Below are 23,669 nucleotides of genomic sequence, written 5' to 3' on the forward strand. Positions count from 1 at the left end.
CAGCCCCAGGCCTAGAACCTGTGAGCATAGGATCTAAAGCCCTGCGCTCTACCATGTGGGAGGGTGGAGGGCTTTAGACCCTATGCTCACAGAGTCTAGCCCTGGGGCCAGCAGCCCAGGTCTGTTGGTGTTACACATGGATCAGTCTTGTTACTCTTCTCTGATCTCTCCACCTTTCTCAAAACGCAGTGCCCAGAACTGCACGCAAGACAAGTAACTGAGGCCCAATCAGCGCTGTGTAGAGGGGAAGAATGACTTTGAGGGTCTTGCTCACCGCACTCCTAATACATCCCCCAATGACCTTTGCATTTTTTTGCAACGGCGGCACGCTGTCAACTCACGTTTAGCTTGTGGCCCACTAGGTCCCCTAGTTCCCTTTCGGCTGGACTCCTTCCTAGGCTGCTACTTCCCCGCCTGTACGTGGAACCAAGCCCCATCTTCCAACACCTCACTGCACCACGGGAGCCTGGCAGCCACGGAGTTCCTCAGTCCTCTGCACACCCACGTTCAGGGCCTCCCGGCCGTCTGGGTCCAGCAGAAACTGGGGAGAGGATGATGGGGAAGAGCCGCTGCCTCATATTTTACACCCTCCTCCCCGCAGGCATATACAGCCGGCTTCCACGTCAGGGAGATGCAAAACCCCTGCGGGCTTGAGCACGACAAGCTCCTACCTGCCGCGTCCATGCCGCAGGGGAGGCCCAGCAAGGCCTTAGGGACGCCCCAGATGGAGTAACAAACCTAGAGCAAAACCTCTGCCTGCCTTCCCGCCCTGCGGCGGGGGCCTGCTCATTCACAGCAGCAGCTGGCCAGCCGCCCTGACACCTCACAGGCTTTGCAGCTGCCCCTGGAGAAGGTGTCATTGCAGGGCAGCCCCTGGCACCGAGCGAGCGGTGCTAGCCCTGGCGTGCCATGGAGCCCGACAGATGGGGGAACCAGCGGGGAGGACCCTGCGGTTTGAAGGGGAGAGTCTATAAGTCAATTTCAGTTCCCTCAATGCTGGTATGGGAGGCCCTGCCCCCCCCCCCAGCCCAATGCCCCCTCCCATCCCCCTTTCCTCCCCAGCGTCCAATCTGCTGCCCACGCTCCCACCTGGTAACAGAGCGGGGAACCACAGGCGCGTCCAAGCCTGAGCCTGCCTTGCCTGGCTCCAGTTCCAGCTTCGAGCCCAGCCCCTGGTGGGGAAGGAGCAAAGCTGAGGGGATGGATAAGCCCCTTCCTCCCCCACAGCTGGGCAGGGGACAAAGGTTCCCATCAGGGCATCTGTCCTTCCCCCCTCTAGCTCCCTGGCTGGCTTCCTGCCCCAGCCCCACCCTGGAGCTGACTCCATCAACCGATTAAACAGAGACTGGGAGCGGCTGGCCCCTTACAAAAGCAGCTTCTCTGCTTTGGGTGTTCACACCTCCACCTTAGACTCTGACAATGGGCCACATCCCCCCTGACTGATCTGACCTGTTTTTCCTCCTCTCCTGATGCATACTGCTGATAATGGGCCATTTCCACCTTGACCGAATAGACCTTGTCAGCTCTGGCCCTCCCTTTTACTGGGACCCCACCCTTTAAATACTCCTCTGAAACCAGCCCCCCCACTCATGCAGCTGACGAAGCGGGTCTGTGCCCACGAAAGCTTATGCTCCAAAATATCTGTTAGTCTATAAGGTGCCACGGGACTTCTTGTTGTTCAGGCTGGTGCAGGAGATGGGGCCTGCTGGCTTAGCCCCCTGGGCCAGCAGGGGCTGGGTGGAGATTTCAGTCCCCTGGTTAGGTTGCACGGGTTTCCTACTGCCCTGTAGTAACACCAGGTGGGTGCCTCAGTTTCCCTAGGCACAGCAGCACAGTGCGCAGCAGCGATGGGATTTCCGTGTGACACTTTCTCGCGCACACGCCACAGGCCCCCAGGCGACACTTTTCTTCCCCGGGAAACAGGACAAAGCAGGAACCTGGTTGGTTTGAATGGGAACAGGGCTCTTAAGTGGGCAGTGCCAGGGGGCTGGAGAGAGAGGAAGAAGGGGCCTGGGCCCCCTCCCCAAGAGGGACTGTGCAGCTGGCTTCAGATTTCGGTGCTGACAAGCCTGCGTCCTAGTCGCCTAATAACCCCTCTCTTCTCCCTGCCAGGCGAGCGTCACCTCTGAGGGTGGGTGGGGGCAGGGGCTGGGGAACCCCACACCCCGTGACAGCTGCAGATGCTGGACCCGCAGCTCCCAGCCAGCCGGAGGCGGTGATACCTGCAGGGTCCGGGAGCCAGGGAGCTCCGGCCCACAGGGGGTGGCAGGGCCAGGAGCAGCACGGAGCAAAGGGGAGCGAGACACCCAGGTTTCGGAAGAGACTTTTATTGAGAACACGGGGCAGGTCTGGGACAGGCCAATATGTACAATGAGTGGGGCTGGGCTGCACCCAGCAGCAGGACGAATAAAACCAGCCCAGCGTCTGGGGGCGAGGGACCCAGCGGGGTCCCCGGGGGTGGGGGGAGGCAGTCCTGGGGGTCCCTGACCGAGCAGGGCCCTGGCTGGCAGCCCGCGGACATGGCTCATTCGCTGTCGCTCCCCTCCTGGCTGGAGTCCGAGGCGGCCTCGCTGCCGCTCCCGCTGGCCTCCTCCTCCTCCTCCTCGTCCTCCTCCTCGGCATTGGAGCCCTCGCTGCCGCTGAGGAAGGGGCTGTGGCCGCCCCGGCGCCGGGCGCCCCCCTCGCTGCCACTCTCCTCCTCGCCGGGGCTGCGCTGCCCCCCGCCACCCTCGGCCTCCGAGTCCTCGTCGTCGTCGCTGCCGAAGATCTCCTCCTTGTCGCGGGCTGCCCGCTCGTCCTCCTCGCTGGCCTCCGGCGAGCCCTCGCTGCCCGAGCGTCCTTCCTCCTCCTCTTCCTCCTCCTCCTCCTCTTCGCTGGCCTCGGCCGAGCCCTCGCTGCCCTTCTCCGGCTCCTCCTCTGCAGGGCAAGACGCCGGCAGGTGAGGGCAAGGGGCGGGGAGGGGAGATGGGACTGTCTCCCTGGTGTGGGGGAAGGGAGGGGCCCATGTCCCCCGCCCCGGGAGTGGGCGGAAGGGAGGGGCCCGTGTCCCCCCCCCGGGAGTGGGGGAGGGGCTCACAGCGAGAATGCAGAAGTCCTGCAGCAATTGCAAAAGCAGCCACCTTCTGCTGCCCCTGGGGGGCAATAAGGAAGGAGACAGGACAAGCAGAGGGCCCCCTTCTGCCCCCCTCCTTCCCTGCCCAAGCCACAACTTCCCCCTCCCCGTGTCCCTACCTGAGCCCTGGGCGTCTTTGTCCATCTCCATTTCCTCTTCCTCTTCCTCCTCTGGTTCATGGTTCTCCAGCTGTGCCTTGCGAGCCTCCTGTGGGGGCAGCAAGCCAAGTCAGACAGGGCTTGGGGGCGGGGGTGCAAAGGCTGGGACCCCAACCAGCACCCACAGGGTCGCTCCTCAGTCACTGAGTGGGGGTGGGGTTTCCCTCCAATTTTTTTTCCCTTTGTGGAATAAATTTTATCATGCACCAAGGTATGTGTGGGTGTGCACCACCAACAGAAACCCACACTGCTGGCTGCAGGCACTCTGCTTACCCCCCGGGCAGCGCCTGAATCTCTCCTGGGTGGCCACCCAAGTGCTCAGCTTACAGGGAACCCTGCTGGGGAGCCGGGACTCCTGGGTTCTCTCCCCAGCACTGGGAAGGGAGTGGGAGCCAGTCGGAAAGGGTGAGGGGCTGGGAGCCAGGACTCCTGGGTCCTATTCCCAACCCCCAGCACCAGAACTGAAAACAGGATTTACAGGGGGCACAGAGAACCTTCTGCCCCCCCGTCCGCTCCCCACCCCAGAGCCCAACAATCAGCCCTCGCCAGACCTGAGCCTCCAGCTCCTTCTCGTTCATGTCCCGGTGCTTCACCACCAGCACGGCGTTGGTGCCCGACTGCACGCCCGCCTTGGCCCGGCGCTTGCTGAGCCGCACCCTGTGGGGCGGAGGAGAGGAGCCACGTCAGGCTGGAGAGAACAGCCCCCTCCCCAGCAGCCAGCTCCCCCCATGCACACATCCCCGAGCTGGGCGCGCCCCTCGGCCTGGCTCAGCCCCAGCCCCGCTTGGAAACCAGCCAAGCTCCCTCATGGCCACTGCACCATCCCTCCCCCGTTGGTCAGGACCTGGCTAGCCAAGCCTCAGTTTACCCCCGACCCGTCAACTCCCATTGGTCCAGCTGCCGGCGGCTGCACTAACTCCACCTCCCCCCCCACCGGGCCCTGGGATTGGACAAGGGCCCTGGCCAGTCAGTGCCCAGGGCTACCGCCGCCTCACCTGGTCTCCAGCTCGTTGTAGTAGACGCCGTCGCCCTCCCGGAAGATGAAGAAGTAGTTTTCCTCGTAGCCTTTGCTAGCCTTGTTCTTCACGTTCCAGTTGTACTCCCGGGCGATCTTGTAGTCATACCTGGGGGGCGGCAGGGGAGTCAGCGTCCCACAGCCCCCACCTCCCCTCCTCAGCCGAAAGCTGGGCCCCCACCCACTCCCATCCCCTGGCCCACTTGCCCTGGACCTTGCAGGGCCCCCGACTTCCTCCTCCCCACAAGCCACCTACACTTCTTCGGGTGCATAGTCCATGTCCTCCTCTTGGTCCCGCTTGCGTTTCCGCATCGTCTCCTCCACCGGCAGGAAATAGGCCACAAACTGGTTCCCCTCCTCGTCCATCATCCCCCTGAGACAGCCAGGAAAGGGTTAAGGAAAAATGGGCACACAGAGCACAGGCCCAGGGCCAGCACTGAGTGCTAGGGACAGCGCCCCCCTGCCGCCCGCCCCCCGCAGCACAGCACCCCCTGCTGGGCCCCCACCTCACTCCCTGAAGCACAGCGCCCCCCTGCCGGGCCACCACCCGGCTCCCTATAGTATTGTACCCCTCTGCCAGGCCCTCATCTAGCTCCCTGCAGCACTGGGCCCCTCTGCCGGGCCCCCACCCCCACTCTTGGCAGCATGGTCCCCCTAGTGTCAAACTGGGGTCAGCACTATGACAGTGACCTTCCAAACCAGGGCCCTACAGCTGAGCCCGGAGGGGGGAAGGGCCTCCCCCAGCTTCCTCGAAAGGCTGGGCAGTGCTTCTCCGCGTCCCCCAATGCGCTGGGGCGCTGCTCCCCGGGCTGGGAGTGGGTTGGGGCCCCACCACTGGGGGCCCCAGAACTCAGCTCCAAGCAGAGACAGAGGAGACTCGTTCTGGGGGCCATCGAGAGGAAGGGGGAGGGGAAGGGGCAGGGCTGGGGGGCGCATCGTTACCTGATCATCGCCTGAGACATCATCTCGAGGGCCGCAGCCCCACTGGTGTCCTTGGGGGCTGGGTCCGAGTCAAAGATAACCTGGGCGCAGGGGTTGATCCACATCTGGGGGAGGAGGAGGGGAACCAGTTGGTGGGGTGATCTCTGCTCCCACCCTCTCCCCAAATATCCCCAGTCCCCGCTGCCACAGCACTACACCCCTGGCCCCTCCAGCAGGCAACTCAGGCACCATCCCTACCCACTAGCTCCTTGTGAGAGGAGAGTCAGGATGGCTGGGGAAACTGAGGCACAGAGGGGCAGCAGCTCATGCCCAGTGGGTCAGCCCCAGGGCTGGGATTAGACTCCAGGTCTCCCACCACGCAACGTGGAATGCTATCCACTAGGCAACGCTGCCTGCCCAATGCTCACTGAGCCCAGACGGGGCCCTCAGGACTGGCCTACCCGGTGGTGCCTGCTTGCCACAGGAAGCCACTCCCCCCACTCCTCCCCCCAGCTTCAGCCTTACCTTGAAGTCAGGGAAGACCGGCATGACTTCCATGGGGGTGACACGAGGCTTGCTGTAATGCTGGGAGATCTGGGGAGGGGGCGGGAAGAGAGAGACCATGAGGGGCTGGCAGGGAAGGGGTAGCCCAACCCCACTCCCTCCGCCTCCTTGGTCTCCCAGCTACTCTGCTGGGGTGCTTTGGACATAGGCTCTTTAAGGCTTAAAGGTGCAGTACGCTCCCTCTGTGTGTCGGGGGGGGGGGGGGGGCGGAGCTATTGACAGGAGCAAGTCACCGATTTCTGGGCATCCTCGAACGTCTTCTCGATGGCGGCGATCTGGCTGTCCCGGTCCTTGTAGATCTCCTCCTCCGTGAACTGCTGCTTGACGGACACACCGATCCTGATTGGGGGGCAGAAGCGGAATGAGGCCTGCTGGGAAAACACTGCCCCCCCGCCCCCAGTGGACAGAACCAGATCCAACACCTCCCCACAAGCGCCAGGCCAATGTTGCCCCCTGCTGGACCCTCCCAGTCCTGCGCCAGGTTGTGTCTCCCCCTCACGGCTGCAGACACTCAGCCCAGCACAGGGGGCCCCAAGTCAGGCACACCAGAGGCTTGGGGGTAGCAGGCAGGGAGGGGAAGGCTGCTCCTTGTGACAGGGGTCACAGAGCGTTAGAAGAGGAAGCAGAGACTCCAAGGAGGGTAACCTCCCTCCCAGTGGGGGGATGGTCCCCGCCCCCACAACTTAGGCTGCTGTGCCCCACCCCCAAGACTCACAGCTGCCCCTCAAGCCCAGCCAGCCCCCCCCTTGCACTCACTTGACCTCCGGCTTCTCATTGGACACGCCGTAGCGGTTGAATTCGGTGGAGATGTATTCCGTCTTTCTCATCCACGGCACCACTTTGGCATGCTGCTGGGATCTAGGGCAAAGGACCAGGTGGGGGGGGGTGGTCAGGAAGGAGCTGCAACTGACCCTCCTGAAGTCGGGGGCAGCTTCCCACCAGGCGCAGGGCTGGTGGTGCTCCATCGGGCACATCTGAGCAAAGGGACCGGCAGGCCGCAATGTAAGGCTGGGAGTGCTGGCTGGCCAAGGACTGCAGCCAGGGGGTGCCGGGCATTTTGGGGGCAGGGAGGTGGGCTACCTCTTTGAGCTGGTGGGAGCCTGGATCTCCTCCTCCAGTAGTTTCTCATCAGCCGGATCCAGGAGAACTGAAAGAAGCAGGGCAGGGAGTGATGGGATGTGTGCCAGCCCCCTCCCCACCTCACCACCCCCAAAGCTCCTGGGCTTGAGGCTCCCTGGAGATCGGCATAATGGAGCCACAATGGAGCTAGATGCCTGGGGGGGACGGGACACTTCGATCCCCAGATTCGGAGGGCAAGAGGGATCCCATGGAATGCACAAGACACTCTCCTGGCACGGGCACACGCGAGCTGCCCCCCCCGGTCAGCACCAGCCACAAACGGTGGCCTGGATCTGCCGGCGACGCGCCCGGCTCTCACCATTGGGGTCGATGCGATACGTGTCGGGGTTGATGAGGTCGATGGTCACGCCCAGGTCGGGCTCAGTGAGGAGGTCGTGCTTGTGCTGCTTCTCCAGAGAGGTGGCTTTGTACTGCACAAACCTGGGGGAGGGACAGGTGAGCGGCTGGCCCGGGAGAACCCACCCTCCTCCCCCAGGGCAGCACTTGGCGGCCAGCCCCGCTCCATGGCTGCCCCCTCACCTGTTCTGGTCGAAAGGGTAGGTGATGAATTTGGGGTCGAAGGGGATATCTGGGAGACTGTTGCAGTATTTCACCCGACATACCACGCCCGATCTGGAAGCACAGGGAGAGAGACCCATGCATGGATCCCCACCTCCTGGGTTCTTTATCCCCGGCCAGCAAAGTGATGGACAGGTGAAGGAAGCTATGGATGGGCCATGGTGAACCCTCCAAACTCTACCCCACCTGGGACCCTGTTGGACTCCTCTGCACCCCATACCAGCAGTGACCCACAAGTGTGCCCAGCCACCAGGAAACAAGTCTGTCAGGTCTCTATCCAGTGCCTAGTGGGGCAGGTGTCAGCAGGACACAAGCAGCCAGAGTAATCGCTCCAGCCCCAGCCTTTGGCAGCAAGTCCAGGGCATGGGCAGGGGAGCTGTAAAAACCAGACTGGCCCCTCCACCTCCCAGGGAATGGGGAAGTGTGAGCCAGGGGTGGGGAGGGGTTATACCTCTCAGGCAGAGTCCGGTGAGCATTGGGCCTGTGAAGACACAGAAATAAATAACAGAAAAAAACAACAACAAGGGCTGTGGTACCTTACAGACTACCAGATGATAGACTAAATAAGTTGAAATCATCACAGCCCCACCGAGCTCTGTCCACCCATATGCCTCAAGACCCTTTACCAAAACCTGTTGATATCATCATCACCCCTTTCCACAGATGGGGAAACTGAGGCAAGGAGCAGCAGAATAAAGGTCAACACTGGGGGGGCACTGCCTATAGTTCTGGCCCCTGGAGCTCACCTCCAAGCGAGGGCCCTGCCCACCCTCTCCAGGGAAACCTGGCTGCTTCTCCCCATGGAGAGCAAAAGCGACGTCACGTACTGACGCAGGCCTGCTCCCCCCGGAACAGCACCCGCTCTACAGGACGCGTGGGTAAACTGAGGCAAGACCAGCAGCAGAGCCAAGCTCAGTCAAGGGGAACTGCTGCTAACTCTGCGCAGCTGCTGCTGCGGTGGGACACAGCCGGGCTGGCGTTTAGTGGGGTTTGGGTCAGGTCAACGGGTCCTTCCCACAGGGACTCTGACTGTCCACTCACTGGAGATGGGACCCAGGAGTCCGGGCTCCCAGAATCTGCCCCGAATCCCCCTTTCACCCCCGCCAGAGAGGAGGGGACCCAGGAGTCCGGGCTCCCAGCCCCACTCCCCCCATCACCTTTGGGGGGCAGGAAGGAACCCAGGAGTCCGAGCTCCCCGCCGCGCCCCGCTCCCCCGATCACCCCTGGGGGGGGGGCAGGAGAGGACCCAGGAGTCCGAGTTCCCCTCCCCGCTCCCTCAATGACCCCCTAGTGGGGAGCAGAGGACCCAGGAGCCCGGACCCGTGACGTCACGCGTGTGACGTCACAGGCCCGCCGCGCGGCGGGGCGGACCTACCTGTGGCCCGGCTCCTCCCGCTGCGCCTGGGTCTGGATGGTCGGGGCCATGGCTGGGCCGCTGCCGCGATCGCTGCCCCGTCGCGGGGCCTGCGGACGGCGAGGGCGGCCGAGCGCCGCCTGACTTGAAAGGCGGCTGCGCCCCGCGGAGTAGCTCCGGCACCAGAAGCTCGAGGATGCCGGGGGGGCGACGCGGTGGGATCCTGGGCGGGCAGGGTCTCCGGACCGGAGACTGGCACTGAGGTAGCCACCTACAAACGGCTTCACAGGGCCCTGCCGCTCGGCGGCCTCGGAGGAAGCGCGGCTCGGAGAAAGGCACTTCCGGGAGAGGGCAGGGGATGATGGGAGTTGTGGTTCCCGACCGGACGCTGGCGGAACGTCGTGCGTGCGCTCACACGCTTGGTGCGTGGTGCATGACGGGAACCGCAGCGCATGCTGGGAACTGTAGTATATAGTTGGGTGAGGCGCGCGGTGCGTGACGGGACCCGCAGTGCCAGTCCTAGGCGCAGTGTATGCTGGGAGGGAGCTGCGGTTGCTAGGGCAGACCATGGCGGCCCCCCAACAGCAGCCGCCTGCCCCGCCTCAGGCCCCAGCCCCCGGGCCGCAGCTCTCGCTGCAGGGGGTGCCGGGGCCGCAGCCTCAGCTACAGGCCCAGGCGGCGGCAGCAGCAGCGGCGGCGGCGCAGGCCCAGGCGCAGGATTTCGACCCCGTGCAGCGCTACAAGATGCTGATCCCACAGCTGAAGGAGAGCCTGCAGGTTGGGGGCAGGGCCTGGGGAGGGGCGGAGCCTGCGGGTTGGGGGCAGGGCCTGGGAATGGGCGGAGCCTGCAAGATGTGGGCGGGGCTTGAGGCGGGTCGGAGCCTGCAAGATGGGGGAGGGGCTTGAGGCGGGGCGGAGCCTGTAGGGAAAGGGCGGAGGCTGGGGGTGAGGCAGCGTGGGGGAGGTCTACATTTAGGAGCTTGGGTCCTGAGGGGCAGTGACTGAGCTCTAAGGGAAGGGGAGGGGGCCTGTCTGCCAGGGCTGGCCTGAGACCCTCAGTACAGGGTGGGTGTGGGGCGAGGACTGTGGCTGGGGTGGGAGAGGAAGAGGTAGGGTGGAGCTAGCTGGTGGGGTGGTCAGAGTTAAGGCTGTTTAATGGGAGCATTTGTTGATTTGTGTTGCCCAGAGTGGGAGCACGGCTGTGGCACCGTTTACATGTCATGTGGGGTGTTTGACAAAACCATCACTTGCTATTTATTAGGTGTATTACTGTAGCTCCTAGAGCCACCCACAGTGTGATTCAGGCCCTCGTTCTGACAGGCAAACCCAGTGAAAGACAGACTCTGCCCCAAAGGGCTTCCGGTCCAGTCAGGCCCGCAGCAGGCGGGAGGAGGGAAGCATCATGAGCTCAATCCATCGAATGCAGGGAACGTGAGGCTCAGGGAGGTTAATGTCATGCAAATATGTGCTTCCAGATAAGCCTGGGAATTATCCCTTTGATTCCAGTGGCAGGGCATTGTCTGAGCTCCCAAAACACATGGGAATGTGTTTCCCTCATCAGAGGGTGAGCGACTTGTTCATGTGCACACAGAACATCTGTGGCACAGGCAGGCAGACAGCCTAGGTCACCACCAGCTGCCTTCTTCAGCATTTAGCCACACAGTTGACTGCAGTGATCATTTGTTGTTTGCTCTCTTCCTGTGCGGGTTGGTGGGCCGAAAGTCCAATGTAGGAACAGACTTGATGCATCAAATCATAGGGGGTCATGCGTTTCTGGGTCACCTCCACCGCAGGTTGGATTTTATCCCAGAGGTTACAAAAAACCCAGAGGACAGCATTCACCAGAACATCATACAAACTTCTGGCAACGTGTCAGAAAAGCATGTCAGCTGTGGACAATGTCCTGGTAGTCGGGAGTGAATATAAATGTCTTTCCTATGAAGTAAGTCATTCTGCTTTATGCCCAATATATGGTGTTGGCATATTGTGTGGAAAGCCTCCAGGTTTACCCCTCTGAGCAGCGCAGTATCCATGTTTCACAGCCGTACAGCAGTACAGAGAGGATGCAACTCAAAGAAATCTAAATTTGGTTGTTGTGACAAGATTATGCTGGTTCCATCTTCCTTGTAAACCAAAGAGACTGGAGTCATGGGTGGATCTGATTCTAGGCTTTGCAACTTTGTCTTTGAACATAAAATATGGAGGCTGACCTTGTCCAGCAACTCCTCCGTTTGCTGGAGTGCTCAGAAAACCAGTCGGGGCTGTATACTAGGAGAACAATATCATCAGTGTACTCGAGGTATCTGATCAAGTACTGTCTAAACCATCCCTGACAGACATCTATCTAACCTCTTCTTAAATATCTCCAGAGATGGAGATTCCACAACCTCCCTTGGCAATTTATTCCACTGTTTGACCACCCTGACAGTTAGGAACTTTTTTCTGATGTCCAACCTAAACCACCCTTGCTGCAGTTTAAGTCCATTGCCTCTTGTTCTATCCTCAGAGGCCAAAAAGAACCAGTGTTCTCCCTCCCCCTTATGACACCCTTTTAGATACCTGGAAAGCTTTAAGGAAAAGGATGGCTACAAGCCAGCCTCGGTTACTGACGCTAGAGACAGTTGTGCCGTAACTGGTTACTCACCGGAGTGTTCTGTGTTGTAATAATTAAGTGGACAGGGAGTCAGAACAGCCTGTTCCTTACTGCACTGTTTCCCAAGGAGTTGGGTGTGCTCCCTGGCAGGGGATGAATGACTAGCTGGAGCCTGGAGATCCCCCTCAGATTTTCTCCAACTCCTCAGTTTAATTGAGCAAAGCAAGTCTCCAGCTGTTAGAGTTGGTGAGAAAACCCTCAGAACAAGAACCAATTTAGTGAAGTCTGCCTGAGTCTGCTGAAAGCCTCAGCCAACTGCTGTGAGGTGGCGAGTTCCAGTGAATGAATGGTGTGGAGAAAGTGATTAGAGCCGCGTTATTTATCACCTCACCGAAGGCAACAACCAGGGTTCAGCTGGTGAAATTAATAGGCAGAGGGTTTAAAACCAACCAAAGGAAGTACTTTTTCGCCCAACACATGGGTAATCTGTGGGATCCTGTGGAAGCCAAAAGTATAACTTGATGGGTGGGGGGACAACCTAGACAAGTTCCTGTAGATAGGTCCGTCCATGGCCTTTAGCTAAGATGGTCACGAAGGGACACAACCCCTTGCTCTGAGTGACCTTAAACTGCACCACAGGATATATCGCTTAGTGGTGCCCTGATCATTGAGCTGGACCATCTAGCATTGGCCACTGTTAGTAGGCAGGATTCTGGGTTAGCTGAACCATTCATATGGCCCAGAGGTCGCCAAGCTGCAGCTCCGGCGCCACATGCGGCTCTTTAAGGAGCTGCTTCTGGCTCCCTGCGCTGCCCCCACTGAAATAATGGAACAAAATTGAGTTGGTTTAATGGCTGGCGTGAAACCAATTCAATTTAGTACTGTTATTTCAGCAGGGCCAGTGCAGGGAACTGCCTGTGCTGCACATGGGGGAAGTGAGTAGGGAGAGGGACAGCTGCACCTTCCCCTGTTGGAGCCATGCATCTGCATCTGCCCCTGCTGGAGCTGCCCAGTCATGCTGAGGAGGAGGAGGGAGGGAGACCTCCTGCAAACACAGTTTCCCTGCACGTGGGGTCACACCATCTCCTGGGCAGTGCAGTGCCCCCCAGCTCCTTGCTCCGCAGCAGTCTCTAGAGCCTGGAACTGCATCGGGCAGTGCACGGTCAGCTCCCCCAGGACCTGGCCCAGCTCCTTGCCTGTTCCCAGGCCCTGGTGGTGCAGTGCTGGTGCTGCTGGGTGGGGAGTGGCTGGGAAAGCTGCAGGCACTTCCTGGACTGAGAAGTTTGTAGGGGACCCAGAGCATGTGTGAGGGGAGAGCAGAGGGTGGGTGAATAAGGTCTGGGTTCACTGGGCAGGTTGGGGCAGGGTGGCTGAGATGGGTTAAACCTGGAGATGGGGGCGTGATTTGGTGCTGATAGGGCTTAAACCTGGGAATGGGGGGGGTGGTAAAACTGGGGAATAGGGGACGGATTTGGGGGCTGAGGCAGGTAAAGCCTGGAGATGGGGGTAACAGCTTTCTAACTGGTACAAATCATTGTGCGCGCTAGTCTTAAAATAGGGGTGACAGAAAGTATCGTTTGACGTTATTTATTAAGGAGCATCTTGTATTCACGTGCATTGCAGCTCTTGAAGTAGTGATTTGTTTTGTAACTGAATTAGAAAAAGTGGCTCTTCTTGCTATTTTGGTTGAAGACCCCGACCTGGACTTTCTTATGTGGGTGATCTGCCCTGTTAATATGAGTGGCTGCTGTCTCTGGTACTAATGGATATACTTTAAAAAGGCTGATGACAATTTCTTGTGCTTTGAGTGAGGAAAGAGGGGCTCATCTTACAAAGTTAACGGGTGTTGGCATTGAACGACGTGATTGAAAGGGGAAGGCGTTGATATTTTGTTTGCCTGAACAGAGCCTTCGCATAGGAAACCGTTCGCATGTCAAGTTTCAGTTTCCAGAAGGCTTACAATCGGACAGAATCAACATTTAGAGAGTGTCTTTTTGGAAAAAAAAAAATAAAACCTACTTTGAGATTTCACATCCATTTCTCAGCTCTCTTCTGAGTCAGGAAGTTTGTTGCCCAGAATCACGGGACTTTTTAAAAAGGGGGGTTGATTTTTAAAAAAAAAAAAAAAAGGCGCTAAAAAAGAAACCAAAATATTTACTTCTAAAATGAGTGAGTCATTGTCCTCTGAGTTTCTATTTTGGGGGAAACAAACCATGCCAGAATCTGTTTGTCATGTCATAAGAAACCTGTGACTGAGATTCTGGTAAATGACTCAGCACTGGGTTAGATTGCAATGTCAACATGACAGAAACTGCAACATTCAAGTAAAATGGAACAGAATTTTGTCCATACCTCTGACCTGATTTGACTCAGCAAAGTTTCGATAAAGTTTGGGTCCAGTTTCCCCATTCTTGTTTCCTGAATTAAAGGCTCTCTAGTTGTAAATTAAGATATTCCCTTCTTGACTGTGGAAACTGATACTGATCATGTGCATTCGGGGACTGAGGTTAAAGCTTGTAAGAAGCTTTGGTGTCTAATGGTTAGAGCTAGCATATAGCGATCCCTGTAAGCTGAGCGCTTGGGTGGCCACACAGAAGAGATGCAGGTGCCAGCCAGCTGATTAGCAGAGGGTCCACAGCCACCTACAGTGGGCAGCATGTTTTTTTCTGATGGTGCACATCCACACATGCCTTGGTGCAGTAACATTTATTCTGCCTGTGGATGGGGAAAATTAGTGGGAACACTAGTCCGGACTGTCTGATTTCAGGTTTTGGGTGGGGAGTGGTGTCTAGTGGTTAAAGCAGAGGATTTTGGAAGCTCAGTCCTTCTCAGAGCTTGGGAATAGGAGCAAACATGGCTGCATGTCTCAGTTTCCCCATCTGTGTGACTGGGGACATAGACCCAGCCCGCAGCTGTGATTTGCCTTGAGATCCTAGAGGACTGCAGTGCAGTGTCGTGTGTAATAGTAATGGCAGTTCCCTGCCAAAGCCAGGAGAGTTCTTGTGACAGGTGCACGGGTCCCAAACACAATCTCTTCGGGTGCAACAGAGGTGCCACCAAGTCCAGTCAGCTCTATGGAAGCTAGCCAGTGAGCAGAGGCGGGTGAGCCAGCCCCAGCCCCTCCCCTTTCACCCTCTGACGCTTTTTTCCTTTCGCGCTCTAGAACCTGATGAAAATCGCTGCTCAGAATCTTGTCCAGAACACGAACATCGACAATGGGCAGTGAGTATTCTTCCCCGAGGCAGGGCTCTTTTCTAACCCGGGAGCCGGAAGGCTCATGACTTCAGAGGCCTTGCTCCCCGGTGCAGTGCAGGAGTTCATGAGGCCATTTGAGAGAGCTAGTCACACACCCCAGCCTGTGCTGTGCAGGGAGATCGGAGCCTTTCGGGAGCCTGTGTTGTTCTGGTATCTAACAGCCAAATTTCCTGGTTTGGTCTTAGATGGCAGGTGCCAGCCATGAGCACCTCCTGGCTCCTCTTGGCACCCTTGGGGTGGCTGGAATAGAGCACCCCAAATTACTGTCGATTTGATCCCAGCACAACTCAGTAGTGGCCAAACGGCACCCCTGCCTGACAGCTGCTTGCGAAAGGAACTGGCTGGCTCCCGTTGGTACGGCACCCGCTTGAGCAAAACCTGCTCTCCCCACTGTGCACTCCAGCCCCATTGCAGCCCAGTGGTACGTGAGGCCAAGAGCTGAATGGGTGGCCAGTGCCTGAGGCTCCCCTGTTAGAGTGGGGTGGGGGAGGTATAATGACTGGGGTGTGGAAGAGGGGAACACTTGCCCTACAGCTGTCTCTTGTAGGGGCAGAGATGTCCCATACATAGGATGGTTCGAGGTGGCCACCCCAGTCCCTACACTTGGGGGGGCCCCATGGTGCCCACCTCAACCTTTCTATGGATGGGACAGTGCCCATATTGCAGAAAGCCTGCTGGGCCCAGAGGGGGACACACCTGGGAAGCCGCGTGCCCCAGCAGTCTGAGCGGCTCTGCTGCCATCTCTCAGCCTGGTCTCTTCGCTTTAGCATGACGGTGGGAAGCAGAGCACCCCGGCCTGCACTGCTCCTCCGAGTGACGTGGGCTTGGGGGAGCAGTGACCTGGCTGGGAACAGCAGTGGAGCGGTGCAGGCTGCTGCGTGCATTGCTTCACTTCCCAGGCTCCTGCCACCATAGTGAGGGTGGTGGCCTGACTGCTGCTTTCTCCCCACAGCAAGGCCCCCGCCCCTAGTGATCTCCCAGGTTGTGTAGCTTGCGGGAGGGGTTTGAGGGAAGGATGTGATGGGGGCATGGCTCAGAGGAAGGGACAGCTTAGGGGCAGGGAGAGGTGGGGAAGGGGCAGGGCCTAGGGGCGTGGCCCTGGCCCCCCAGCGATGGCCCTGTATAAGGGTCACTGCAAGATTCATTAGTGTGTCCCCTTTAAAGAAGAGTTGGGTTACACACATTTTTCCCAGCCTGCTGGCCCATGTCACCATGCTTTCCATTTCTGTCTGCTCCACCGGAGACTCTGCCACTTCCATGTCCACTTGGGAAAATGCCTCTGGATTCCCCATTTCATTTGGGGTCCCTGGTACGTACCACACAGCAAGATGCCCCTCCATGGAATGGGGTGATGTTCCCCAGGGGTACACAAGTTAGTCAGGCATGTCAGCACCTTTGCACAAAGCAGCCTGTCTGGTTCAGCTCCCTCCAGCCCTCAAGCATCCTCAGGGCATCCCCTGGAGCGCTCAGCCCCTGTCCCGCTGGATGCACGCAGAATTCCAGACCTGCTGTCCCCACAGGAGACGTGCCCAGCACTTGCTCAACGCTCTGATAGGGAAAACGAGAAGAAGTTTATTATCAAGGGTCAGAGCTTCTAGTGATGGCAAGTATGAAGGTTGGAAACAAACCATTACATATCAAGCAAAATCTTAACGGGGTTCATCGAGTCTAAATGTAGTAGGTTAAACCTCCTCTCGGCAGAAGTTTTGTCTCCCCTGAGGTCCTCTGCAGTGTTCTCGTCCCCTTTTCGTGGAACAAAACCGCTATCCTCTGTGAAGGGCACCAGCCTGTCTTCTCCACCGCCCCAGAGATAGTCAAGCAACCCCTTAATGTGTATGCCCCACATAAGGTCTCTCACCCGCTCTCTAATTCTTCCCTTTTTAAATTCTTTCTGAACTCCCAACATTGCAGTGATAGCAGGCCCACTGTGATGTCAGCCCTGCACAGTTTACATCTCAGCAGGGGGCTGGCTAGAAAGGGCCTGGTTTTCATCTTTGCTGGTGACCAGGATCTTGATCCAGACTTTCAGGATGTATTTGGAGTAGATGATACATTATATTAACACATAGAATGTGCTTCTACGTTTTCACATTGATATTTACGAGCCCTGGGACATCCACTTTCATGTGGGATCTCATGATGCTCTTGGTTACATACCCATACCCAAGGAATTCTTGTAACCCTTTGACAGCCCTTTGAAACTCCCTTCTTGCTGCCCAACACAAGGTCAGCCCAGTTCCGTCTGCCCTGGGAGGTGCTGGGGTTTGGGCCTGGCTGCCTCCCCTGGAACAAATGCCTTGGAGTGCATCCATTACCACAGTACCACAGCCGTGCTGTCAGAGTACCTGTCATTTCAGGAAGAGCAACGACGGGGTGGTGCAGCGCTTCGACAAGAGCCTGGAGGAGTTCTATGCCCTATGCGACCAGCTGGAGCTCTGCCTGGTGAGCCAGCCCCTTGTCCACAGAGCTTCATGGGAGTTGTAGTTTGGTTGCTTTGTGTCCCCATTCTCCTCCATTGGCCGGGGTCCTGAACTGGACTCCGTGTCCCATGATGCACCCAAGAGGCAATTGCATCACTCCTGTTGCTGGCTGTGGTGCATCGTGGGAAATGGCATGTGTTCAAAGAACCCGGCCAATAGAGAACGAGGATATGATGCAATCTAACCACCCCCTGCATTGCCAGCTACTGCAGTGGTACAGTCACCTCATAGCATGACACAAGGTGCCTCATGGGAGATGTAGTCCCACCCCTCCGAAATGTTTGCTTTTTTTTAATAAAATGGCCGTCTGAAAATGTCCTTTACTTTTACTAAAAACAGTCAAAGTTAAACTTTTCAAAACTACGTGTTCGACCCCAGATTCACTTTTGTTTAGTTCTTGAATTGCCAAAATTTTCATAAAACAGTTGGTTTTGGTTTCCCCTTAGAAGAAGTTGTTGGTTTTCCCACTTCTTGGAATTGCCAGAGATTCAGAAAGAGCCATTCTAGGCCCTGCTCTGGTTTTGTCTTCCTCCCGTGGCTGGCTCTGCCACAGCAGCTGAGCTGTTATCTCCAGGCTGAGGGGCCTTTGAGTTCAGACAGTGGAGTTTTCCACTCTCGGCTCTATTCAGCGCAGGTGTGGTCCCGTGGGCATCGTCACTACACCATCCTTTAGGGAGCATCAGTCTCCGTCACTGTGGTGAGGACGTGCCCTGGCCGAAAGCAGAGGACTGAAAAGCCCAGAGATTGCACTCCAATCTGCCCCTCCCCCCTTCCAAAGGAGGGTCTCTTCTGGAGCCGTGGGTCGCGATGGGCTCCAGAGCTGGGGAGCGGGGTGGGGGCTGCTGGCAGAGATGGCTTTGAAGGCAGGGGCGTGTCTGGCAGAAGATGATGTGGGAGGACATTCCAGGCATGGGAGTAGGGTGATGGGAGGGTGTGGGAGCAGTGGGGTATGGAGAGACAAACACAGATGCACAGTGGGTTGCAGGCAAGCATGTGAATGCAAAGAGACTACCTGCAATGAGGTGGGGGGAGCCATTGACCTGGCCGGGGCAGTTAGTGGCCAGAGGTAAGATTGCCCTGGTAAAGGCCAGGGACCAAAGGGGGGCGAGTGGCCCTTCTCTGTGTGTTAATAGTTTCCCTCCCCCTTCAGCGGCTTGCCTATGAATGCCTGTCCCAGAGCTTCGACAGCGCCAAGCATTCCCCCAACCTGGTGCCGACAGCAACCAAACCTGATGCGGTGCAGACCGAGAGCCTGCCGTACACCCAGTACCTGAGCATGATCAAATCCCAGATCTCCTGCGCCAAGGACATCCACAACGCCCTGTTGGAGTGCTCCAACAAGATCACTGGCAAGGTCCCTGCCCAAGGGGGGCCGTAGCCGGCAGCGTCAGAAGAGCTGGGGCCCCTGTTTCGCAGCCAGGGGGCTTTAGAGGTGGCACGGATCAGATCTGGACTGGTGCCGTGTCAGCCAGTGGAATGTTTACAAACTAGCAGCTGGCCCATGGCCTGTCTCGGGTCTTCTGCATTCCCTGTGGGGGGAGATGGGGTGGGGAGGGTCTCAGCCCTGCTCCGCTTTCTCCTCTTCTCTGACTTAATTCTTCTCTAACGCCCTCTGGTCTTACTCCTTTCCCCTTCCCTATTTCTCACGTCTCCCTGCCAAATTCCTCAGCTGTCAGCAGACCTTTGCTGGGCTCCCAGCTGTGCCGCTAGCCTGGGCCACCCGGTGGCTTGGCCCAAGTGCACTCAGAACACGTTAGCCGTGTTGAAACTGACTCACAAGGATCAGGATCGATTTGCTGAAGTCTCCCATGCCAGGACCTCAGGAGCCTCCCTCCCCTTTGACTTCTGGAGGGGGCAGGAAGGCCTGAGATTCTGCTGCTTATGAAGATGAGGAGGATCACACAGAATCTTTCTCTGCCACCAAATGAAATCTCCCCCCTCCACTCCCATATGAATGGGCTGGATTGTAGCTTTCCAGGGTGTTTGGAGGGCGTTGTTTATTTTTCATAAACAGTAATCGTTTCAGAGACATGCCAGCAAGCTAAAAGAACCCCTGCTGTTAATTTCCTCCTGCCTTCATCCTAATAACTCTTCTGACCTTGGAAACATTCCTCTCTTTGCTCCCATGAAACGAGCGAGAAGTCAGACTCCAGCTCATTAACGCTAAGGGTAGTTTGTGATTGGGTAAAACAGATTCCATACACGCTAGCATAAAGCAGCAATAATAGCAGAATTATCTCTGAAACTGGCATGAAATCCAAAGGAGAACCAGGTCCAAAGACTGAATTACTCCAAAGCAACGGGAAAGGGCAGGGCACTGCCCTGGGGTGCTTGTGGGGTGGGCTTGGCCCTTGCACTGTCAGATCACACGGCACCCTTTGCCCTTTTGCTGCAGAGGCATGGAGCTGTTGCAGGCAGCTCTGAGGAGTGTCAAGGAGCTCTGGCCAGGGCACACGCCTCCTGATTTTACATCAGAGATCTGCTTGTGGTTCTCTGGCTGCAGTTCCTGTTTCAGTTTCCTCTTCCTTGCTAGGGCCTTTGAGGGATGAGGCTGGGAGGGAAGGGGAAGGGTAAGGGTAGGAGGGGAAGAAGCAGAGGACGCACAGGGCTCACAGGGGCAGAAAGGGTGGTGGAACCTGGGAGGCCAGTGAGATGGGAAGGGGTTGTCAGTACCCAGGGGATGGGAGAGGTGGGGTAGAGGGCTGTGCCCTGTGGGAGGAGAGCTGAAAGGGCACAGTCCCTGAGGCCAAGAGCGAGGAAGCAGGGCCTAAGAGGGTCTTGGAAGTCTTTCCGCCCTCAGAGGTGTAGGGATCCCCCTCATCTCTCCCTGGGGAGAGCCTGGGGACAGATACTGCTCAGCAGATGCATTCTCTCCACTGACTAATCTGCTCTCTGCCTTCCTGCCAATCTGCCACTCCAGGGCAGCTTAGCGTCGGGTCCTGCAGCAAGGGTCCCTGTGAGCACAGGGCTCTGCTCCTGCACGAATCCTTCTTCGTTCTCTGTGTTGTTACCCACGTACTCGCTGACGAGGCTTTTGAAGTAAATCATTGGAATAATGATAACAGGTGTGATCACGCCGGTTTTTAATAAATGCAGAATTTTGTAGACTTTTACAGTTTTCTTAGCGTAATTTTTAATTTTTTGAGCTCAGAATTTCCCCCAGAGTAGAATTTGGGATCTCCAGATTACAAGTCTCAGAGAGGTCACTGTGTTCCTCTGCAGCTTCACAAAGAACAAGCAGCTCTGTAGCACCTTGAAGGCTAACCCATGTATTTATTCGGTGATGAGCTGTCATGGGTAAGACCCACTTCAGATTACCAGGTGTGGTTTAAATGAAGAAGGACCGTGGGTTTCTCACCCACCTGTCTGACTTTTGCTCTATTTTTTTAAAGAAATTATAATAAGCTTTCCGTATTCAGGGGTTTCTGAAACATTTATTAAAATCTTAGTGTATTTGGCAGCGAGCCACGTTCTAAGAGGAGTAAATCCACAGCCACGTGGCGATTTATTCCAACACTTAAGAGCTCTGAGCCTAGCCTGCCAGTTTCTTGTTCTAATAAAAGCTCTGACCTGTCCCCTTGCAGTGTTGTGATTTTTTTTAGATACACAGAGCTCCTGCCTGGTACCCTTCCTTGAGAGGCAGGCCTGTAGTCTGATAGTGGGGGTGAGCTCTCCCCCGCCTGCTCCCACAGAGTTCCCCCTTGCCAGGGGGCAGGTTAGCCCATGGAGCTTTGCAGGAGGGGCCTGCCTGCCTGCCTGCCTGAGGAGGAGTCAGGTTTAGGAGCTGGTGCCCATGCAACCGCTTGGGGCTCAGAGCCACTGCTGAAATCACCGAGAGCGAGACCCAAAGCTCAACACCTGCTGCATTCAGTGGGAGTCGGGTGCAGCGATACCTTGGGAAGTTTTCGCCGCTGTTCCTTGCTTGTCAGGTGTGATGGAGATGGGGCAGGTGAGTGAGAGACAGAGTGGATACGTGTGTGACAGGCAAAGCAGCTCACAGCGGCTAAGGATGACTCCCTGGGGTCATAACCTAAGTTGGCAGGGGAGGTGGCAGGTAGAAGCTGGGGAGAGAGTGGGAAGGCAGCCAGCCTGTGCTGAGGGGAAGCTAGAGCCCAGACTGGGGCACCCCTCAGGTTCCTCTCCCCAAGATGGGTTGGAAAGACTGTCTCTGCCTGCCACCTCTGTACTGAGCTGTGCCTCTGTTGACCAATAAACTTCCCGTTCTACCTGCTGAGTGAGAGTCACTCCTGCCTGCGGACGGGGTGCAGTGCTTGGGGACCCCTGAACCCTGTCACAGCGGGGCCACTTGGGCAGCCAGCCAGGCCTGTGTTTTTCACAAGGACACAGCTGCGGCACTCTGCCTGGGGCAGGAAGCATCTCTTCGATAACGAAGGCTCAGGAAAAACCCGCTGGCTGACTTACGATGCTTTCTGGGACTCTGGCCCACAGCTGCTCATGTTCAGCATCTGAAAATCAGCAGCTGCTTTGGAGACCACGGCTCTCTGCCTACTCCAGGCAGTGGGCGTGGGCAGGGCCGAGCAGGTCCTACCACCAGGCACAAGCCCACGTTCGGTCCAGGGTTTCAATAGCTGAGGCAGACTCTGGATCCCTGTGTGGATCTGCCATAACCAGGGTGCGTTTCCATCCCCCTCCTGCCCTCCCTGCAGGGAGAGGAGTCTTCTGGGCACAACTGCCCCTGGCTTCTGGCCAGCAGTCACCCAGGGCCCAGCCAGCTGTGCTCAGTTCAGGATCTCCCAGCCTCTCGCTGTGCACGGGTGCAAAACACCCCAGCCCCCTGCCCATTCGCAGCAGCTGCCATTCAGTGGGGGCCTCTCCCTCTCCTCTCCCTCCTGCCTCCCATGTGCCACTTGAGCTGGGGGAGGGCTTCCTAGTTCCCTCCTCCACTCTGCAGTCCCAGGGGCGAGGGGATATCTCAGGTCCTGTCCCCTCTCCCCTCGCACGTCTCCTCCATCTCCCTGTCTGGTACCCCTCCCCGCCCAGCCTCAGTCTGCAGCCATGTGTTTGCAATGGCAGGGCGGGGGGTGTCCCTCTCTGTCTCATAACGAACTTGTGCTCCCCCCCAGTGTATCTACAAGCAATACGACGCGGACCAGTCCGGCACCATCGGGAGCAACGAGCTACCAGGTGCTTTTGAGGCAGCGGGTAAGGAGCCACTGCGGGGTGGGGGAGGGCTGACTGGCTCTGTCCCATGGTGACGGGGAGTGACCACCCCTTGGCTCCCACCTCCAGGCCTCTGGCTGAACAAGCAGCTGTACCAGATGATCGTGTGCAGGTACTCGGATGAGAAGGGCAAGCAGGATTTCGACAACTTCATCAGCTGCCTGGTTCTCCTGGACACCTTGTTTCGTAAGTGACCTGCGGGTTTGTGCAGGGAAAGGGGGGGTTCCGGGGTCCTCTGTCCTCCTCCTACCTCCCTCCACCACCCCTAGTGTGAGCCGGTCCCCTCCCATCTGGTTTTTGCTCCATGTTTGTATAGTGCCTGGCACAACGGTCTACGGTCCTTGGCTCAGCACCAAGATGCTACCCTAATACATCTAATAGCACTAAAATGTACAGCACCTGGCACAACAGAGACCTGGTTTGTGACCTGGGTTCCTAGGTACTACCATAATACATCTAATAGTACTAAAATATACAGTTCCTGGCACAACAGGGGCCTGGTCCTTGGCTTGAATACCCATAGTCTACCATAATACACCTAAGAGCACTAAAATGTGCAGCACCTGGCACCAGGAGCATGTGCCCTGGTGCCCCCTACTGGCTGGGGATGGGACAGCTCCACTGTGGGTCCCAGCTCCTTCTACTGCTAGCAGACGATGACAAACCTCCTGGGGCAGTTGGGAGGGGAGTCCAAACCCCTTAGGTTTTCGGGGCTGCTCCTCCCAGGGAGTTGGGGGTCACACTATGGGGCAGTGCGGATGAGGGCAGCTGCAGGGCCGGAAAGCAGACATCTAGCTCTTGGCAGGTTCCTGTGGTTGGAAGGCGGGTTGCATCACAGCAGAATTTTTTGGGCCTAGGCCTTGGGCCTAGGCCTTGGGCCCAGGGCCCCCGCTCCTGTGGGTCAGGGAAGAGGAAGCTGCTTCCTGTGGCTGGGAGATAGGGGTGGGACAGGCGAGCCCCTCACAGGGAGGGAACGCTCTGTCCTAGGCCAGCGTGGCTGCCCCTCCCTTCCAAGCCAGCCTGGAACAACAGTGAACTCTCGGAAACAGCCCGCGGCTGCCAAACTCTGGAGCAGCCGCAGCCACCCAGGGAGCCTGGGCTAGGCTCTGATCCCGCCCGGCGGTGTAAATCCAGAGTCACTCTGTGACTGGCTTCAGTGCAGCCTGGGGCCAGATTCAGACCACAGTCAGTGGTGCTAATCTGGAGTCACTCCCCAAGCGGCTTCAGTGCTGTGCAGGCCAGACTCTGATCTCAGCTGCACCCTGGTGTAAACGGGAGTCACCTCACAGAGACCTGTGGAGTGACTGGAGCTTCTGATCCAGTTTGCATGTCAATGTG

The 23,669-nt window shown here is 57.6% G+C and overlaps 3 protein-coding genes across 7 annotated transcripts in view; 2 read left to right on the plus strand and 1 right to left on the minus strand.

The window, feature by feature from the left end:
* Positions 1-2,311: 2,311 nt before the first annotated feature.
* Positions 2,312-9,084, minus strand: PAF1 (PAF1 homolog, Paf1/RNA polymerase II complex component). Its single transcript, XM_075016164.1, has 14 exons — positions 8,844-9,084; positions 7,920-7,949; positions 7,430-7,522; positions 7,209-7,330; positions 6,851-6,917; positions 6,527-6,628; positions 6,004-6,109; positions 5,732-5,800; positions 5,228-5,331; positions 4,542-4,658; positions 4,266-4,394; positions 3,822-3,927; positions 3,232-3,319; positions 2,312-2,916 (listed from the first exon to the last, which is right to left on the minus strand). The coding sequence occupies exons 1-14, from the start codon at positions 8,891-8,893 to the stop codon at positions 2,525-2,527; spliced, it is 1,575 nt and encodes a 524-aa protein (XP_074872265.1). The 5' UTR covers positions 8,894-9,084; the 3' UTR covers positions 2,312-2,524.
* A 197-nt stretch (positions 9,085-9,281) lies between these two features.
* On the plus strand, positions 9,282-20,725 carry MED29 (mediator complex subunit 29). Its single transcript, XM_075016171.1, has 4 exons — positions 9,282-9,599; positions 14,579-14,637; positions 17,028-17,112; positions 18,301-20,725. Exons 1-4 carry the CDS (start codon positions 9,390-9,392, stop codon positions 18,526-18,528), a joined length of 582 nt encoding a protein of 193 aa, XP_074872272.1. The 5' UTR covers positions 9,282-9,389; the 3' UTR covers positions 18,529-20,725.
* Positions 20,726-20,858: 133 nt separating this feature from the next.
* LOC142024300 (calpain small subunit 1-like) overlaps positions 20,859-23,669 on the plus strand; it is a 31,548-nt gene continuing 28,737 nt past the window's right edge. For 4 of the 5 annotated variants that reach the window (XM_075016169.1, XM_075016165.1, XM_075016166.1 and 1 more), the window contains exons 1-3: positions 20,859-21,099; positions 22,235-22,313; positions 22,401-22,517. In XM_075016169.1, the coding sequence (XP_074872270.1) occupies positions 21,085-21,099; positions 22,235-22,313; positions 22,401-22,517 (211 nt within the window). In that variant the 5' untranslated portion in view covers positions 20,859-21,084. The remainder of the gene's footprint in view (positions 21,100-22,234; positions 22,314-22,400; positions 22,518-23,669) is intronic. The other variant, XM_075016170.1, reaches the window with a different exon arrangement.

The sequence above is a fragment of the Carettochelys insculpta genome, chromosome 22 (assembly GCF_033958435.1).
Source record: "Carettochelys insculpta isolate YL-2023 chromosome 22, ASM3395843v1, whole genome shotgun sequence".
In the NCBI taxonomy this organism is placed as follows: Eukaryota; Metazoa; Chordata; order Testudines; family Carettochelyidae; genus Carettochelys; species Carettochelys insculpta.

What these genes read in the sequence shown, in the direction of transcription:
- MED29 (XM_075016171.1), top strand. Translation starts at nt 9,390, where the DNA reads ATGGCGGCCCCCCAACAGCAGCCGCCTGCCCCGCCTCAGGCCCCAGCC. An exon ending in AGCTGAAGGAGAGCCTGCAG is followed by an intron (nt 9,600 to 14,578) that starts GTTGGGGGCAGG and finishes TTCGCGCTCTAG; the next exon opens with AACCTGATGAAAATCGCTGC. An exon ending in ACGAACATCGACAATGGGCA is followed by an intron (nt 14,638 to 17,027) that starts GTGAGTATTCTT and finishes CTGTCATTTCAG; the next exon opens with GAAGAGCAACGACGGGGTGG.
- PAF1 (XM_075016164.1), bottom strand. Translation starts at nt 8,893, where the DNA reads ATGGCCCCGACCATCCAGACCCAGGCGCAGCGGGAGGAGCCGGGCCAC. An exon ending in CGGTCTTCCCTGACTTCAAG is followed by an intron (nt 5,332 to 5,731) that starts GTAAGGCTGAAG and finishes CTCCTCCCCCAG; the next exon opens with ATGTGGATCAACCCCTGCGC. An exon ending in CAAAGACGCCCAGGGCTCAG is followed by an intron (nt 2,917 to 3,231) that starts GTAGGGACACGG and finishes CTTGCCCTGCAG; the next exon opens with AGGAGGAGCCGGAGAAGGGC.